The sequence below is a fragment of the Coffea arabica genome, chromosome 11c (genome assembly GCF_036785885.1).
Source record: "Coffea arabica cultivar ET-39 chromosome 11c, Coffea Arabica ET-39 HiFi, whole genome shotgun sequence".
Lineage (NCBI taxonomy): Eukaryota > Viridiplantae > Streptophyta > Magnoliopsida > Gentianales > Rubiaceae > Coffea > Coffea arabica.
The window spans coordinates 29,563,938-29,579,641 of record NC_092330.1 but is presented as its reverse complement, the minus strand read 5'-3'; the positions used below and the strand labels follow the sequence as shown (position 1 = coordinate 29,579,641).

General features: G+C 33.7%; 1 protein-coding gene across 6 annotated transcripts; it reads right to left on the bottom strand.

The window, feature by feature from the left end:
* Positions 1-4,562: 4,562 nt before the first annotated feature.
* LOC113716684 (dehydrodolichyl diphosphate synthase CPT3-like) lies at positions 4,563-15,704 on the bottom strand. Of its 6 annotated transcripts, XM_072070444.1 has the most exons (6): positions 15,139-15,665; positions 10,988-11,087; positions 10,786-10,886; positions 10,169-10,247; positions 6,280-6,397; positions 4,563-5,724 (listed from the first exon to the last, which is right to left on the bottom strand). In XM_072070444.1, the coding sequence occupies exon 6, from the start codon at positions 5,681-5,683 to the stop codon at positions 4,931-4,933; it is 753 nt and encodes a 250-aa protein (XP_071926545.1). In that variant the 5' UTR covers positions 5,684-5,724; positions 6,280-6,397; positions 10,169-10,247; positions 10,786-10,886; positions 10,988-11,087; positions 15,139-15,665; the 3' UTR covers positions 4,563-4,930. The 6 variants fall into 6 exon arrangements, with proteins under 6 accessions (XP_071926545.1, XP_071926540.1, XP_071926543.1 ...); XM_072070439.1 differs by lacking the exon at positions 10,169-10,247 and having other exon boundaries at positions 4,563-5,840; XM_072070442.1 differs by lacking the exon at positions 10,169-10,247.

The following is a 15,704-nucleotide window of genomic DNA, read 5'->3' as shown; positions in this document are numbered from 1 at the left end:
TAATTGGCCAAGAATAAAATAAAGAGACTAAATCGGCATAAGTCTGAAAGTATGGGGACTAAATTGGCCATTTTTCCCTGAAGATTATTTGAAAATTTTTTAAAAATAATATTGTAATACTTTTTGCAATTTGATATTTGTGAAATAAAAATATGATTAAAAAAAAAAGATGATTGAAAAACGTGCTTATGATGCAATAAAATTTTTTTTTAGAAATTCAAATAATTTTTAATAGCGTCTAATCATGCTATATTAAAAAACGATCCTAAAAATTTTGAAAGCCAAATCAACCATGCTTCTCCATTTTTTAAGTATTACTAACAAAAAAATGTATACACCCATATAAAGAAAATATCTAACTATTAAAATAAAAGCAAAACTATATGCATATTCATAAAGAGAAACAGATAATATGCAAGCATTTTTAAACTTTTCATTATAATTTCACATATTAATTTTTCAAATAACAAATTTTGTTATTTTTCTCATTATTACATGAAATTAGTAAGATGTTTCTCTCAATCTAAAAGAGGTGGGATGAAATTTACTAGGACCACATCTATAAGTATAGTGTGTTTGGATAGTGGTTTATGTGCCAAATTTTTTTTGATTGCATCACAAACATATTTTCTAACCATTTTTTAAAATCTTTTTAACCATCTTTTTATCTCACATACATCACATTAAAAACACTGCTACAATATTTTTTCAAAATATTATTCCAAATAATCTCCTATCCAAACACATAATTTTTTCATACTATGCTAGGGATATTGATTTTTTAGACATTATTTGTCCTCATGTTATAAAATATTGGAGTTGACTAAAGATTTTAGTGACAAATAAACAAGTTGAGAAAAAATAGTGACTAACATAAAATGTAAAATAAGATAGGAGAATTACTGCATTTAACTATTAAGGGTATAAATATCCTTTTGACATTACCATCACACAACATAGGAGTCAATTAACAGTTTAGGAGATGAAGTGAAAAAAAATAATGTTGTGGGCAAAGTCAAAAATAGATATACTTTAGGGGGAGTTTTTAAAATTGACCCTAATATGATAGTTGAGTTTAAATTACATAATTAATATAAACAAACTCATTTGCTCTTATTCCTTTTAAAATTGATGTTACATTTTACTCTTTATATAGTTTAATTATAATGATATTAAAAGTGTACAATAACTTTGATATAACATGATTGCATTGATATTTGTTTGTCACAATTAAAAAATATAAATTCTCTAAAGGCAAAAAAAAGTCAAATTATGACTTTAATGCATTCAACATAATTGGTTAACAATAAAAATATTGAAATATTATAGTATGCAATTGACAATCAAAATTAAGAAAAAATTTAATATCTAACAGTACTATATTTTAGGGTGATAAAATTGTGTGCAAAGCACGCGAAATATTGCTAGTAATGCAAGGTGGGACACAAGAGTTAATGAGAGTGCTTGGATAGAGTATTATTTGAAATATTATTTAGAATAAATACTGTAATATTTTTTATAATATAATATATGCGACATAAAAAGATGGTTTGAAAAATATATTTAAGAAACAAGCGAAATATTATTTGGCAACATATAGCTATATAAACAAACACACAAGTTGCACAGTACCTAAGACATCAACCAATCTTCAGGAGCCGAAAACTCTCCTCATATTAGGGTCCCGTTTGGCAAGTGAGTTTTTTTGGTATTTGTCTAAAATTTTACTATAACTTACTGTAGAGGTTTTTAAAAAAAATTTTGAAATGTGTAAATTTTTGAATATTTTGAAATGTATTGTTTAAAAACCGTGAGAAGTTTTTTGATGTTATTGTAGCTAAAATTTTTAAAAAACTTGTAGCAAATAAACTTGAAAAAAAACTTGTCTGCCAAACAAGGCCATAGGTCCTACCCCTATATAATCTCGCACTTAGGGTGTTATGAATAATGTAGAAGACAATAAAATAATCCTAGGAATGTGGGCTACTGGATACATGAGGAATGAAGATCACATCTAGAAACCTCTAAACTATAGGGTCGATGCTCTATCTACATGCATCGGAATGCAAGCACCTTTCTTCTAGAACATGCAACCAAAATCATTTTTGTTGTAGGATGATTTAGAATTTCATCATAATTGTGGAAATTTCTTCTTTGCCCATGGTATAGCCGCATAATTACGGCACTCTGATTTCTGGCATTTCTTTGTCCATCTCCCGCCTCTATTTCATTCTATTTTTCAAGTTGTTGCCACACATTCTATTGAAACTAAAAGAAGATAGTTTTGGCCTGCAACGGATCTTCTGTCTCATACTCTGTATCACTCTCCGTCTCACTTTTTATTATATTGTTATTTCTCCTATATAAATATCATGTTTTAGTTCTTTTTTGTTTCCTTAAGATCCAATAACTATTAATTGAGTAAAAAATAAATACAGCAGCTTCAAAAAAGCAATATATAATAGAAAATTAAAAAATATAGCAGAAAATTCATAAAAAAATCTCATTTTTAATGCATTTTGATTTTTTGAGTATGTTAAATTTTGAGCAGCTTCAAAAAAGCAATATATAATAGAAAATTAAAAAATATAGCAGAAAATTCATTAAAAAATCTCATTTTTAATGCATTTTGATTTTTTGAGTATGTTAAATTTTGCGTATTACTCAATTAATTATTGGATCTTAAGGAAACAAAAAAGAACTAAAACATGATATTTATGTAGGAGAAATAACAATATAATAAAAAGTGGGGCAGAGAGTGACACAAGGTATGGGACAGAAAATCCGTTGCGGTTTTGGCCTCACTCTGTAAAGTTAAAACCTCTCATGCTTTTGTGATATCCATGTTTTCTTATTAGGGTCTTAAGTAAAGAATTAGAAGTTTGAGGGTGAAATTGATAAGCTTAGGAAAGTTGTGGGGTTGAACTATAGTTAAATAAAATATTGAAAGATAATAGCGAAGTAGAATTTGACTATTGAGAAACTTTTCCAATTGTTTCGTATTCTCTCTCTCTCTCTCTCCCTCTCTCTTCCAATCAAGGTGTGATTTTGGGGTGATTTTAATCAACAAGATAAAGGAGGGTTTGCATGCTAAACTCAACAACTAATCAAGGAAAGATTTAGTTGCTTGGTTTTAGTTTTGGTTTACTTGGTTTGGAGAGATTGAGCTCATGACTTGGGTTGGATTAATTAGATTCTTGGCTCGATCTTATGCATCTTTTGACTATACAGTTGTAATTGATTTTGATTTAGTTAGATATTGTATTTTTCATGATCAAATGCTAAAATTATGATTATGAAGTGAATGATGACTAAATTATGAGGTTGATTTCATGTTAGGATAAGCTTTACTTTTGTATTTGTTCTCTCCTCATCCATCTTTAAAATCCGGCCGGGAACTTCTCAATTTCAATTGGTCCCGCTCATTACTTCATTACTTGATTAGTGTTCTGGTTCTTGAATTTTTTTCTAACTTCAAATATTTGCTTTCGTATTTTTTGTGAAGCTGATATGGTGTACATAGGTCAGCAGAAAATCAATAATTAAAAAAATGAAGCTAATATGGTGTAAATAGGTCAGTAGAAAACCAATAATTATAAAAATGCTATGATTAGACTGTCTTGTGGAATAGTCATGTTCATGTCCCACATAAACAGAAATTATTAAACATAATTACTGAAAAGCAATAATTAAAAAATGCTATGATTAGACTGTCCTATGGAATAGTCATGTTCATGTCCCACACAAACAGAAATTATTAAATATAAATCTTTATCAAGCCTTTTCATGAGAGTTCTAGAAAGGATTTATAGAATTCCAAAAAGAAAAAAATAGGAGTAGAAAGCATTTGTTGAATTAATAAGAAGTTACCAATGCTGCTAAGCTGGTTATATTTTTCCTAATAAACAATTCAAACACGCAATACTTGCAACCCTCATGCACAATTTTATGGGGTTAGGATTCAAGGGCGTACCGAACTCTACACCTGAGTTCTAAGCTTGCAAAGAAAGCGAAAGATTGTATGGTCAAAATGAGCCCCTCAGTCCATTCCTTCACTTAGCTTAGCCCAAAAAAGGAACTATTTTAAGATATGTAGAATACCAAATATACTATTAGTACTTAACAAGCTAAGAGGACAATGAAATGCTCCATTCCTCCCTACCTCCGAAGATGCATGGACTGCTCTATGGGTGTTACTCTCTTGCTTGGTAACTAATAAAGTGCCCCATACTACCATCATAGTATGCAGGCTGCCAAGGTGTTGTTCCGCTGGCTCTATTGCCTTCTTGATGCATGCTATTGTAATTAGGCATAGCAGAAGTGCACAGAAAACAAAGATACCTTGATGAATGCTATTGATGCATGCTTTGTATTTTATGTATTTTCCAAAGATATTTTATGCACTTTCAGATTTTCCAGGGCTATCAAGATGAATTATAACAGAATGCAACTAAAATTGAAACTTTATGTGTCATCCATCTACTTTCAAAATTTTCAGGATACAATGCATAGCAAATCGCCCATCCAGAATATACAAGTCACAATAAAAAATACAATTAAAATAAGAAAAAAAGCTAAAGGACTCTTTCGTTTTCATAATACTTCACCAAGCTGAACTGAAAAGTGGAAAAAAATCCTTTCTGCTTGTGAAGTACACAGTACAATAGATCCCGTGCCGCAAAAACAAAGATACAACAGAATTCTAATAACACCATACATGGAGAACTATATCTGATCCTGTTAGGAACTAAACGCCATATTCCCCTACATCTGTGAAATGTGTCATCACTATATTGAGGACAGGGGCACTAATACAAAATTCTGTCCCCTGTTTGTTTTTGTCTCATGAAAGTGGAAATCAGTTAAAAGACCAATCAACAAAACCATATAATGAGTTACAAAAATAGCAACAAAACTCTTACCAGCTAACTTATGATAGCTTAGTTTTCTCCTTCAAATAAGAGAAATTTCTTTGAAAATCCAAGACCGCCCAAATCAAATGCCAAAGACCAATCTCTGGCCAAAGTATAGGGGGTGCATATAAAAGACAGTTAGCACTTTGCCACAAAAGAAAGTTACTCAATCGAGTCTCACCAGAAGTACGTATAATTATATCAGGATCAGGTGCAACTGCAGCATACATATGTTTCTCTAAATCCTTGACTACGATTGAAGGCTTGATCTTGCCATTCTCATTTCCTTTCAGAAAAACTAAACCATTTCCAGCTCCTTTTGACTCCAATGCGCTTCCTTCATCCCATTTTTCTCCACAACACTCTTGAACAGCATGCAAAATTTCATCTGAGGAAGTGTAGGCAAGACAAATTGACAGCACAGATTTTGAATTCCCAGAAGTAGCAACCATGGCCCTCTCTGCGGCCAACCTTACTGGCTTGCTCAAAAGTTTAAGGCTGCCTAGAAAGTAAATCCTAACGCCGTACTGATTGACCATGCTCTCCTCCTTAATCAAATCTTCAATTTTCTCTAGTATCAACTGCATAGTGGACTGAACTTCTTCAGGACGTCTTCTAAAATTGTCAATGCTGAAGGCGTAAATTGTAGCATACTTCACACCTAACTCATAACAGTATTTTAGCATGTTCATGAGAGCTAAATACCCAGACCTATGGCCAGCACCATCTAACAAATTCCTCTTCTTAGCATATCTTCGATTTCCATCCATAATAAATGCAATGTGATCAGGAACAGGTCCAACCGAAAGAACTGAAAAAATACATTTTCTCAAGAAACTCCCAAAATATTCAAACATTTTGCCAGCTTGATCACCAATTTTTTTTGTCATCTCCAAAGAACTATATAAATCACTGCAGCAAATTAACCTGTTCATGATTGAAAGAAAAGATAATGTTTTACTCATTTTTTTAAGGCCCAAAAATAATTAACCCAAAAAAATTACTAATTACTGCTTCTTTTATCTGATTTGTTGTTCTTTAGTATTTCACCAAATCGTCCAAGTCTGAGTTGACTCAACTCAGACGAGACACAATAGATGATCAGTGGGAATCGGACTCACCCTGAGTCTAACCCGAGTCTCCTTTAGTCAATTCAGGAATCAGAATCTCCTCTTTTTCTTTTTCTTTTTTTGACAAAAGATTGCAAGAAACAATGAGAAACCACCTAAAGCTATATTCATCGATTATTTAATTTTATGCATCGTTTATTACCCATAGGAAAAAAAAACAGAGAGAATCCAAGAATCCAACACGCAATCCGATAAATACCAATAAAATAAAGCAAATTTAATAGCCAGAAACTAACCTTCTCAAAAGCTAGAGTACGAGAAGACCCGCATGCAAATTTGCCAGCAAAATTGGACAAATTTATGAGGATGCTCTTCTACTCTATGATCGCAGATTGAATAAGTCATCATTCATGGCTGAAAAGGTTTTGAATGAAGCCATTAAACACACAAGAGGAGAAAACTGAATTGATATCACAAAAATCATGTCAGTTCAGTCACTTATTCTGAAAATTTTTGGATAAAAATCTAAATTGAAGATGCAATTTTTGGAGAGAAAATAAGAGATCCTCTAATCAGTAACACATCCACCAATTGATTGAGATTCTAGAAGGGTGTTTCCAAGTTCAATAACAGAAGGAAGAAGTAAAAAATCGAGGAAGGAACATCACGAGACAGGAAACTATCCACCTGGTCCCTAAACTATTCCTATTGCCCTCTTTGGCTCCTTAATAACATATTATCATTTTGACAAAAAAAAAAAACATATTAACGCAAATAAACCCCTCAACGAAAAAAGAGTCAAGACTTTGGTCAAATATAACTGTTAGTGCGAGCGAAAATAAGGGTAAAATTCCTATTGCACTCCTTTTTATAAGATAGTACTTGTCTAAAATTGAAAAAAAAAAAAAAAACTTTTGCCTAATCTAATGGTGTTTTGCATAATTATGACTCACATAAATTAAGACAAGTGTCTTGGGGTACTTGAAGACCCGGTCTTGTAAGAGCATCTTCAAGAACACAAGAGTCGTGTGCTGATCTTTCCCAACCAGCAAGCACGTATGAAAACTTGAGGCCAAAAGAAATAACAGCTAACACATTTTAAGTGTGGTAACCCTTTCGACCTCAAAATCTTTCTTGAATTCCAAGGGGTACACTTGCAACAAAATGTATCCCATCTACAGCCCCTACACAGTACTATTTATGATTTAAATTAGATATAAAATAGTTTCTATTATCTGAGTTCATTAATTTTTATACAAAGAACAGAACTTACAGCAAACCAGGGGTAGTATCTTCGACTATTACGGATCTCTCGTGGAGTTGCACCATTTGGCAATTGTATTAAATCTGGATATAGTTTCAATATGGCATCAAGTACAATGGAAAAGTAGCAGTGTATGGTTGCAGTTGACCTATACAAGTACACCCCCCCCCCCCACAAAAAAACACCCCCAACCACTCAAAACCTCAAATTATAGGCAACTATTTGCAGAAACATTAACAACTGCTCTCTTACTGACATATGAATGGTAGGCTGTAACAATCCTCTAATGGTGAGAGCATTTAGTAACTGGAAAAATGTATTTTGGTCCATTCTAATTTGGTCTATACAATAGGAACTACTTCGATATAATATGCTATCCATGTAATCCTCCCTAGCTCGCTCTCTATTAACAAAAGGTGGTTTAGGTATTACAACTGGAGTTTTATAGGCTTCAAAAGCTGCGTATCCTGCAGCTAGGACTGAAGTCGCAGCACCAATTACAATAGTATTCTCATCATCATCACTACTGGGATTCATCTATGAAAATTTAATATAATTATTAATTGATTGCATGCATATAATCATTAATTAAGTAAACTGTGGCAATTAAAGATAGTAAATTAAAGTTACAACTGTGAGAATCAGAACACTCATACATCAAAAGAGAGAAAGACAGAAAGAAAAGCAGGAGGAAGGGGGGGGAGGGGCAAAGAAAAGCGCGATAGGCCTTGTCTCAGCATCTAGATTGATTAAATGGTTCACCAAGTTAGTGGCAGATAAATTACCATCATTTCAAGACATAAAAGTATACTCTGGAACTAATACTAGATAATAGATTAGTGAAATTCCTCATGACATAGCACAAATTAATATGTACTCTGTACGTGTATAGTTTGTGATACATCATACACATAATCAATATGTTTAGTAAAATAGTAATATGTACAGTTCTTAACTATTACAGGTGTATCTTGCTGAGTTTAGCCACAAATATTGAGTTCCCTCTGTCATCAAAAGAAAACGAAACTAGTGCATTTCTTGATACATTTCTAGATGAATTCCTATTCTTGATCATGAACAAAGAAAAAATGGGTAAAAAAAAAAAGGAAGCTAGCTAATCATAGGGTTCTATTAAAGTTAAATCCAGTGGAGTGGTTGAAGCATTATATAAAGTGATGAATGTAGCTGGGACATTAATGGACAATATTACCACACCTCTGAGAAAGAAATAGACATCATATGTAAAAGCAAAGATGGTTGCATGGCCATCTCCATCATTTTAGTTACTGCTAACACAAGTGCAGTCCCACCCCCACCTGTCTTATCTTTACCATAGACAAATTATCCACTACTTTTCTTTTCTTTTGCTTTGCTTTTCCTTTATTTAAAGCAAAGCCAGACTAACCAGCCATGCACTTTGTTACTAACTTGATAGAGCTGCTGGCTATCAACTCCAGAACTCAAGTAAGTTTACAAGTTGTAATTTCTGTCAATTATTTTTGTTATATGCAACACTAATAACATATAATACAACATTTTTTTTTTCTTTGCTTTAAGTTAAAGAAAAAAAGAAGAGAAAAATGGAGGGAGAAGTGATACATAAAAAGAATTTGAAGGTGGAAATTCCAGGAGAAAGTGAAATGGCTTTTCCGGGGGTGGACAAGCTATGGAATCTACCAGTAGTTTAAAGATACATCATGTACCCATAACAGAATACTTGTCACTTTCTACCACTTTCATTCCCCTATTTTGTTTGTACACAAGGCTTAAATCACCTCATTCATCACAATCTTCTACAAATATTTCTGTTTTTTGGTTCACAAGTAATGCCATGAACTAATAGTCGCTCCCCCGTAAGAGAGACAGACAATGTCAGTACTCCTCCTTCCATGAAGTAAGAATATTAGCTATCTAACTGGGCAAAAAGATCATGGCATAGTTTTCTAATAACTTTTACTTCAATATTTTTGACAGGTGTCTGGCATAAAAATAAATGATTTTGAAGAAGAGGAAGTACAGAATGTGAAAGTAAAAACTGTTACATTGAGGACTACATAGAATGGTGCAAGGATTAAATCATGGGTTAGGCCAAGCAAATGTTTTGTCAGGGATGTTTTGTTCCAGCATGCCATTATGATCAATGTCCAAAGCCCCATCATTATTGACCAGAACTATTGCCCAGATAACATCAACTGTCCTGGTCAAGTAAACTTCTACATATATAAATTATTTACTAGGCATTATTGATATTGAATGTATTTGACATTTCTATCCAAGGAATAATTAAAGTAAACATAGAAAGCTTGAAAGTCTGTCTAGTTTCACTTCCTAGCTAAAGATAATGAAGAATTTGTGTTAATCCTTTTTCCATTTGAACAAAAGAAAGTAAAGCATGAAGATGGACAATTAAGTAAAAATCTCTTTCTGCATATTTCAAAATACACAAAATTTTCTGATAACTTGTACTTCAATATTTTTGAAAGGTGTCTAAGTCTATATTGAAGATTTGACTTGCGTTTTAGAGGATTTGGTGGTAACGTTAAGTTTAGGGTCTGGATTTGATTTGGTCTTAAGTGCAGGTTGATGAAATTGGAACTTGAAATCATGGAATTCCATTATTTGCGCACACATGCAACTAATAATCAGGGCCTGATCAGTCGAAACCTCATAATATGTTCTCTATATCTTGCTGTAAATTCTCTCACACACAAAGAAAACAGCTATGATCTAATGCCCCAATCCATTGCTAACTCTCAGTTTCTTTAGTGTCTGGAATCTTACTCTAGGAAGTAACAAGCAACTGCATGGCACTAAATACTAATTACAGTAGCAACGACAACCACAGTTGAAGGTTTCAGATGCCGAAAATACACTTGTCCCTTGCCTGCCAAAGAAAGTAGATTGTCATAGGAAAAGCAAACCTTTTAACCGTGTGACCAAAGGAGTTTGTGCTGCAGTGTTTGCACCACCACTGAACCTCCTCTGTCAAAGTGATTGTGCCTAAATAAAGTAAACAAAGATTTTGAACCTTGTCCAACACTGCTCTAGAAAATTTGCAGTCTAAATACTTCAAGGACTAGGTATCCGAAAAATAGAACAAAGTTCGCTTCCTAACTCCTCACAAACACAGCAAGAAACACATTATATCCTTGAAAATTAGGTCAAATACCAAATAAACCTTCAAACTCTAAGATAGTGTCCTTAAGTGCCCCAAAAAAATGTGAAGTTGACATACAAAAATCAACCAGCCAAATTATCTTGTTCCAATGCTACTGGAACAACATCACAGTCCATCCCTCACAGCTTGCGCATATTAATTTGTCAGTCAAGAATCATAAAACCCCAAAAACTCAGCAGCCAAATTAATTCACTGGCATCAATCAAATCAAATGTAACCCTAATCAGGTAAGAACAAACTAAAACAAAAGCAACCCACAAAGATTCATTCCAATCCAACTTCAAGAATCTACACCAGTAATTCTAGACAATTTTTCAAAGGAAAACGGAGGGAAAAAAAAATAATAAGAGACCATCATACCTCTGGAAATACTTGAGGAGTCTTCGTCCATGTTGGAGATGCTGTTGCAGGAATAGGGATGAGATGTCGCTACCAGAGTGGGGATGAAACGTTGATATTGGCTGCTTTTAAAGGGAAAAAAATTAGAGAGGGAGAGAGAGAGAGAGATGATAATTCAGCTGATTTTTAAAAAGAGAATAACCTAATTGAAAGAGTAGCCTACCTCTGGAAGTGGGACTTCGCCGGAGCTGGAGATGCTGCCAGCGAAGAAGGGATTAGTTTGCCGATGGGTTTTCAATCAATGGTCTTCAATCGTTTGAAGGCTGGGAAAAGAAGAGGCAGTGATTTTAAGAAAGGAAAATAACTTCAATGATAGATAAGGAAATTTTTGGATAGCAAATTTTTCCAAAAATATTTTTCGTTTGTATCATAAACACATTTTTCAATTCGCCTTTTTATATTCCCAACTAGCTCTTTATCTCACATTTATTACATCACAAAAAGTACTACAGTAATTATTCTAAATAATTATTTAGAATAATACTCTATCCAAACAAAGTCGGAAGTTATTTCCCTCTCAGTGTAAGTTATTTTCTGTCAAAAATCATTTTTCCAAATCAAATTGTATCCAAACAGTGGAAAATTAGGAAAACATTTTTGAGAAAATGTTTTCCGTCCAACCAAACAGACTTTAAATGTTGGATTTGTCTCGGCTAGGGGTGCACATGATTGATCAATATCAAGTTCGAGTTGGCCGAGTCGAACTCGAGCTCGAACTCAAGTTCAAGATATTAAGCTCATTAGCTCGCGAGCATACATACATATATATATATATTTTAATCATAAAATTACATATGTATCCTTAATATTTTATTATTTATTAAGAAAAAATATTATTTTATTTATTTTTATAAAAATAAAATAATTATTTTTATTTTTTTCAAGTCGAGTTTGGCTAAAATTGAGTCAAACTCGAGCTCAAACTTCAAAATTGCCAGGTTGTCGAGTTCAAGTTCGATAAAACTAAGGCAAGACTCGATTCGATTAGGCCAAAATCCGACTCGACTCGATTTGTTTACAGCCCTAGTCTCGACAACAATTGTAACAATTATACAACTAATGAATGTAATTCAATAATAGACAAAATGCACGGTACACGAAATGCCAAAAACAAAACCAAAACTACAAAAATGGGACCTATAAATGTGTTTGAATAAACCACCACATCAAAGTAAAAAATTAATCTGATCCCACGTGAATGCGACACTACATTGGAAGGCTTGGGTGAGCATGCAAGGGCATAATAGAAATTTCACCATCATTATAAGCTTCTCTACTAGTAGCTGTTACCAAACAATGAGTATCTTCACTTAACGCAAATGGAGTGATTAAGCAGTAACAAAATCTTCCACCACATAAAAGTATAAATTTGTCAATTCATTCACATTTATAACTTCACCTGCTTGTACAGATTGCACAAATATATCCACCCACAAATAAAAATACCTGGATAGCCCCAAAGATACCTGCCCCAAAACAAAGGCAGAATGAGTCCACACAGCAGAACAAATACACAAATTTATCCCAACTCTCAAAATTAACAACTTGCACCACATGCAGCGTTTATTTCCTGCCAAAATTTCAATTTAACTCCAAAATCAAGTAGTCAAAAGAGCCTAAATTCACAACACAAATGACCCCAAACTCCATCTTATATGAGCATACGATATTCACTCGAAGCTGTCCAACTGGTTCCAATAAATCGATGCCAAAATGAAGTTCTGGCATATGGTCAAAGACTCAAGCAACTCGCCATACGAGATCTGGTCATTAGGTGAAACATCAGTTGCTAGTTTGACTCCAAGTCTGAGGTTCAAACCTATATACTTGTAGTAAAATTCAAAGGGTGTGTAGTAGTGCATCCCTTTAGTCAAGAGACGGGATCCTCTGCCTCTAGCCTCCCATGACCAAGTTGAGTCCTCTCCAAGTGTTAGTTTAGGAATAATAATGTAGAATAAAATCCAAGTATGCAATAATACACCCCTTTGGTCAAAAGATGGGATCCTCTACTTCTAACCTCCCATTGCCTAGTTGAGTCCTCCCTTATTGTTTGTTAGAGTAGGAATAATGTAGATATTGCCCATTATAAAAAAATAAAAATAAAAATATATATAGTCAAGACTAACTCAAATTCTTGGTCAAATGTTGTGAAAAAATCATTAATTGGGAAAAAAGGGTAAATTTGGATTTAAGAAGCCTGGAGCAGTTACCTGTAGGCTGCTACATTATAGCTGTTAGCTATTTTGTGTTTGGGGATCGTACCCTACCCCCGCCGTGGGGGAGGGGATTCAAATTCTATTGGTATTTGAAAGGAAATTCAGACAAATTCTCAAGGGTTTAGGTAACAAAGGTGTACCTCAATTATAGTGCGTAATTTTATTGTAAACTTCAAAATAACATTTGGCTTTTCATAATGAAAACTTGAAATACACACACACACATCTGATGACCCAAAACTTTAGCAATGCTTCAACCTGCTATCACCATTGTTTTCCCCATTCTCTACATTTTTCTAAAATACAACCAAGAATATCAACAAATTGCGTGCATGGTGCAATATCTGTCAAAGATGCCAAATCAAAAATTGTTCACGAAAATCCTCTAGAGACAGAGGTTGGATCACACAGATAATGCATGTATAGTAAGCCATGATTGTTTCCACCACCAATTTCTTGCTTATCTCTTTTAATGAAGGTACGCACTTAAATTACTACTAGTTTATTTGGACCTCATGCGTTGCATGACGGTGCCCAGAAAGAGTATAATCTATGCAAGTATACATGGTCAAAAACTATAATAATTCTCCAGGCATTCTCATCAAATTCTTTGAACACACAGATATGGTATCTTGTCTCAAGAAACTACCCAAAACTCCAGCATTTGTTCTTGCCATCAACATATAAACGTCAGATTTCAAACTCTAGCATTTCTTTTAGTGCATTAAAAGCATAAATGCACCATTGTCACTTCATGTATTGCCACACCGACTGATCTTGAAGATGACACGCTACAAACGATTGCAGTTGGTGCACAGGTAAAATCAGTATCAATACATGGTGGCACTACGGGCTTGTAGCATAGATGGAAGCAAATTGGGGTCATAAAGGAGCAAAACACAAACTTCAACAAATTTCATTCACAAAAAGTCACTTCAGAGAATTATAATTACAAACTTTGAGTAATTAATAAATGACATTTTGAACATGCTCACATATGTGGAGCACATGCATTACCAATCACTTCATTATTTAATCCACAAATATCATATTGATCATGTTCATTATCTTCGCAACTATTAAGCATTCCTGAAACTACATTCCTTTGAGCTTCAACGGTGACAAGAGACCCTAAGGTAGGGGGTGAGACCACCCAACTAATAGCTTTCCAATCAAGCCTTTTAAAACAATTAGCATGTAGTAAGTGGTGTTATCAAACAACAGAAACATAGAGTATAAGGAAAATTTATCCTTTGACTTGAACTAAGTCATGCAAAATGACTATTACGTAAGAGGTTCAGTCCCTTGGAAGATAGGGAATGATGCAATCCTTTTAAGGAAAACTGGTTAAGAATGATAGTATATACCTGCAAAATTTCAAGCTACTATGCAGTTTCTTTTGATAGTTTGGCAAGTTCCATCCTAAATTTCGACTAATAAGAAAGCACTAAATGTGGGAGAAAGAGGATCAGCAAATAAACTGCAGAATGCAAATGAAATGCTGAAAACAGAGACAAAATTTCAAGTTTACCAAAATGCAATGGAAGAACTTCTTGGACTCATTGTTATGTCTGATGGCCTCAAAAGCAGAAATCCAGCAAAAGATTAAAAACATATTTGGCTCTAAGGACACAAAATACTTGAACCCAACCAACCAAATAAGGCAGGCAAAGTAAAGAAGAAAGCAGCTTCCAAGGGTGGATAAAAATTTGACCGAAAATAATTAAGAACCTGACATAAGCATTATCTTCCAGGTTCAAATTTAGAGCATATAAACGATCAAAAATTTGTAATAAAAACTAATCAAAAAATCCAAAACAATAGGTACTTGAAAATAGTGTGTGCTATGAAAACAATACGGATTGGGGAATTGCCCCAAAATCACCCCAATAGCCCTATCTTCCCTACTATCAGTATTAGAGCAGTAATTGGACCTAGCAATAAATCAGAAATATGCATGCAAAGAATGCTAGAAGAATCCAATGAGCATCTTAGGAGTAGAAGAACAACTAGAAAAGCCTGAAACTTGGTATAATTTAAATGCCATAACAAAAGGATAAACATAAACGAATCAAATAGAAAGAAAAAAGAGTTTTACCAGAGGTGAGAGAAAACAAACTTGGCCATCTCACATTCAATACGATTCTGAGCTTGAAGAACACGGAGATTTCAATGCTTCCTTATCTCCTGAAGCTTTATTCTTCTGTCAAAGCACTCATATGCACATTTGAAATAAGCTTGTTGCAATATCAAATACCCACAATTTGAACCATTTATAATCTCAACTACTTTAAGAAGAATGAAGGAAAAAAGAGAGTAAAAAGAAACGAGTGCCAAAGAAGATGATTTGAAAGTTTTGAAAAGATTTTGGATAGAAGAGAGTTGGGACTAAGTAGCGGAGGAGTCAAATGGAAGGAAGACGGAACATGTAGTTTGGACTTTGGAGGGTATTGGAATTTCTGTTTGACAATTGAAACATCTTGGGAGTATTGAGCTTTGTACACACCAATTGCTATCTATGTGGGGAGTCAATCTTTTAACTGAATTGCCTCTAAATTTTCTGCATAATTCGGTTGGTTTTAGATTTCATAGATGATGGAGAAGTTCTTGGACTTATTTACGATAGGGTTGGAACAGAAGATGGAGCAACCAATAGCACTGATG